This window comes from Sinocyclocheilus rhinocerous, unplaced genomic scaffold (assembly GCF_001515625.1).
Source record: "Sinocyclocheilus rhinocerous isolate Xijiao unplaced genomic scaffold, SAMN03320098_v1.1 scaffold1093, whole genome shotgun sequence".
NCBI classification, from domain to species: domain Eukaryota; kingdom Metazoa; phylum Chordata; class Actinopteri; order Cypriniformes; family Cyprinidae; genus Sinocyclocheilus; species Sinocyclocheilus rhinocerous.
In genome coordinates, this window is record NW_015626381.1 from 1,182,784 (window position 1) to 1,186,019 (window position 3,236).

The 3,236-nt window shown below is 40.0% G+C and overlaps 1 protein-coding gene across 2 annotated transcripts; it reads left to right on the top strand.

The window, feature by feature from the left end:
* Positions 1-11: 11 nt before the first annotated feature.
* cunh15orf48 (chromosome unknown C15orf48 homolog) lies at positions 12-1,561 on the top strand. 2 transcript variants are annotated; one of them, XM_016518718.1, is made up of 5 exons: positions 12-144; positions 269-339; positions 418-506; positions 757-817; positions 1,063-1,561. In XM_016518718.1, exons 2-5 carry the CDS (start codon positions 298-300, stop codon positions 1,129-1,131), a joined length of 261 nt encoding a protein of 86 aa, XP_016374204.1. In that variant the 5' UTR covers positions 12-144; positions 269-297; the 3' UTR covers positions 1,132-1,561. The 2 variants fall into 2 exon arrangements, with proteins under 2 accessions (XP_016374204.1, XP_016374196.1); XM_016518710.1 differs by having other exon boundaries at positions 12-140.
* Positions 1,562-3,236: the final 1,675 nt, after the last annotated feature.

Consider the following 3,236-nt stretch of genomic DNA (forward strand, 5'->3'; position numbering starts at 1 on the left):
GAGTGAGTGTGTGTGTGAGTGTGTGAGTGTGTCTGTGTGTGTGTGTGTGTGTGTGTGTACGTGCCATTAAACGCGTCTCCTTTGCGTTATAAGAGCGACACAGTCAGAATGATGCTGCATCTACAGCGCAACTTCAGCAGGTCTGTTCTCTCTCATCCTCATCTTCATCATCTTCCTCATCACGACTCTTTTACTCATGTTTGATGTTTATTTGACTCTCAAACTGTGTCTCACTGGAACATTCTAAATGGAATCGTTTTGAATTTAGTTTTTAGGAAACATTGTAGCAGGTGAAAGATGCATGGAGGATTTCTACAAATGCTCAAGAAGAGGAAGGAGGTGAGGAAGACTTCTCATCAGCATCAGCCTGCTGTGGATAATACTGTTTAATTTAGTTTGTACTTTTCATGTTTCTAGTTGATTCCTCTGATTGGGTTTGTGGGATGTGCTGCACTTGGAGCAACAGCAGCCTCCATTTACTTCTTACTGACCAAACCAGATGTCATGTGAGAAACTTAGCTTTATTACAGGTTTAATGATAAGATTTCAGTTATTTATGGGGTTAATAATAAGCAATCTCTTTCCTGTATTCGTTATTATGAACTGTGTTTTACTAGTTATTGAGAAAATTAAAGTTTTAAATTTAACACACATAATGAAACTGCCTGAGCAAGTCTGATATGTAATTGAAAAGTTAATATTTAACGTATAATATTATAAAAGCTGTGCACTGATCAAATCTCTGGACTTTTATAGTTTAAACAAGACCAGAAACCCAGAGCCATGGGAGACATTAGATCCGTCAACACCACAGAAGGTAAGAAACGCTCTTCATTCATAGACTGAGGGGTGATGATAATGTAACCAGCTGTCAAATATCTATTTAATCAGTATTTTAGGCTGCATAAATGTAGATTGTAAACAGCAATAACATATAAGATAAGGATAGAGTTATAATACATGACCTCTGAGACATGTGGAGATGCTCTGTGAATTTCATGTTGACTAAAGCTCAAATAAAGTCCAGAGGAGCATTAACAGGTTGTTTGTGTCTCCGTTCAGCTCATAACTATTAACCAGCAGTGGAAACCAGTGGAGGAGCTGGAGCTGGTGAAGAAACTGACCAAATGATCTCCTCTGGCTCTCTCTTCTGAATTTCCGTGTTAATTTAATCGGGATCTGAACTCTGTGTTTGCATGCACTGTGCCTTTAAGAGTGAAAATCACCTGTGTGCTGGATATGAGCTTAAATAAATGTATGCTATGGATTAAAAATGAATCCGTCTTTCCTTTGTGAAGTCTTGTTGGATACGTTCATTTGCAGATGAGTTAATCTCAAGTGGTTTCAGATTAGCCATTAATCTGAACAGTGACGCTCGTCTCATTTCCTTCAGACAGAACAACAAGAGAATAAATCAAGCCTGCTGACAGTTCACCGAGTCATTATTTGTAATTTAACTGAAGAGGAAGTGCTGCTGAGGTCTCCAAACGACTCGGTGCTTCCTGCTTCCGTCTTCATGTTTGAGAAACAATCGTTGATCAGCTTTCATTCAGAGCACAGATCTTCACACAGAGAGGCTGATGAGTGTGTGTGTGAGTGAGAGTGAGTGTGTGTGAAGACCAGAAACCCAGAGCCATGGGAGACATTAGATCCGTCAACACCACAGAAGGTAAGAAACGCTCTTCATTCATAGACTGAGGGGTGATGATAATGTAACCAGCTGTCAAATATCTATTTAATCAGTATTTTAGGCTGCATAAATGTAGATTGTAAACAGCAATAACATATAAGATAAGGATAGAGTTATAATACATGACCTCTGAGACATGTGGAGATGCTCTGTGGATTTCATGTTGACTAAAGCTCAAATAAAGTCCAGAGGAGCATTAACAGGTTGTTTGTGTCTCCGTTCAGCTCATAACTATTAACCAGCAGTGGAAACCAGTGGAGGAGCTGGAGCTGGTGAAGAAACTGACCAAATGATCTCCTCTGGCTCTCTCTTCTGAATTTCCGTGTTAATTTAATCGGGATCTGAACTCTGTGTTTGCATGCACTGTGCCTTTAAGAGTGAAAATCACCTGTGTGCTGGATATGAGCTTAAATAAATGTATGCTATGGATTAAAAATGAATCCGTCTTTCCTTTGTGAAGTCTTGTTGGATACGTTCATTTGCAGATGAGTTAATCTCAAGTGGTTTCAGATTAGCCATTAATCTGAACAGTGACGCTCGTCTCATTTCCTTCAGACAGAACAACAAGAGAATAAATCAAGCCTGCTGACAGTTCACCGAGTCATTATTTGTAATTTAACTGAAGAGGAAGTGCTGCTGAGGTCTCCAAACGACTCGGTGCTTCCTGCTTCCGTCTTCATGTTTGAGAAACAATCGTTGATCAGTTTTCATTCAGAGCACAGATCTTCACACAGAGAGGCTGATGAGTGTGTGTGTGAGTGAGAGTGAGTGTGTGTGTGTGTGTGTGTGTGAGTGAGAGTATTTTAGGCTGCATAAATGTAGATTGTAAACAGCAATAACATATAAGATAAGGATAGAGTTATAATACATGACCTCTGAGACATGTGGAGATGCTCTGTGGATTTCATGTTGACTAAAGCTCAAATAAAGTCCAGAGGAGCATTAACAGGTTGTTTGTGTCTCCGTTCAGCTCATAACTATTAACCAGCAGTGGAAACCAGTGGAGGAGCTGGAGCTGGTGAAGAAACTGACCAAATGATCTCCTCTGGCTCTCTCTTCTGAATTTCCGTGTTAATTTAATCGGGATCTGAACTCTGTGTTTGCATGCACTGGATTGTACTTTAAACATGCACTGTGCCTTTAAGAGTGAAAATCACCTGTGTGCTGGATATGAGCTTAAATAAATGTATGCTATGGATTAAAAATGAATCCGTCTTTCCTTTGTGAAGTCTTGTTGGATACGTTCATTTGCAGATGAGTTAATCTCAAGTGGTTTCAGATTAGCCATTAATCTGAACAGTGACGCTCGTCTCATTTCCTTCAGACAGAACAACAAGAGAATAAATCAAGCCTGCTGACAGTTCACCGAGTCATTATTTGTAATTTAACTGAAGAGGAAGTGCTGCTGAGGTCTCCAAACGACTCGGTGCTTCCTGCTTCCGTCTTCATGTTTGAGAAACAATCGTTGATCAGCTTTCATTCAGAGCACAGATCTTCACACAGAGAGGCTGATGAGTGTGTGTGTGAGTGAGAGTGAGTGTGTGTG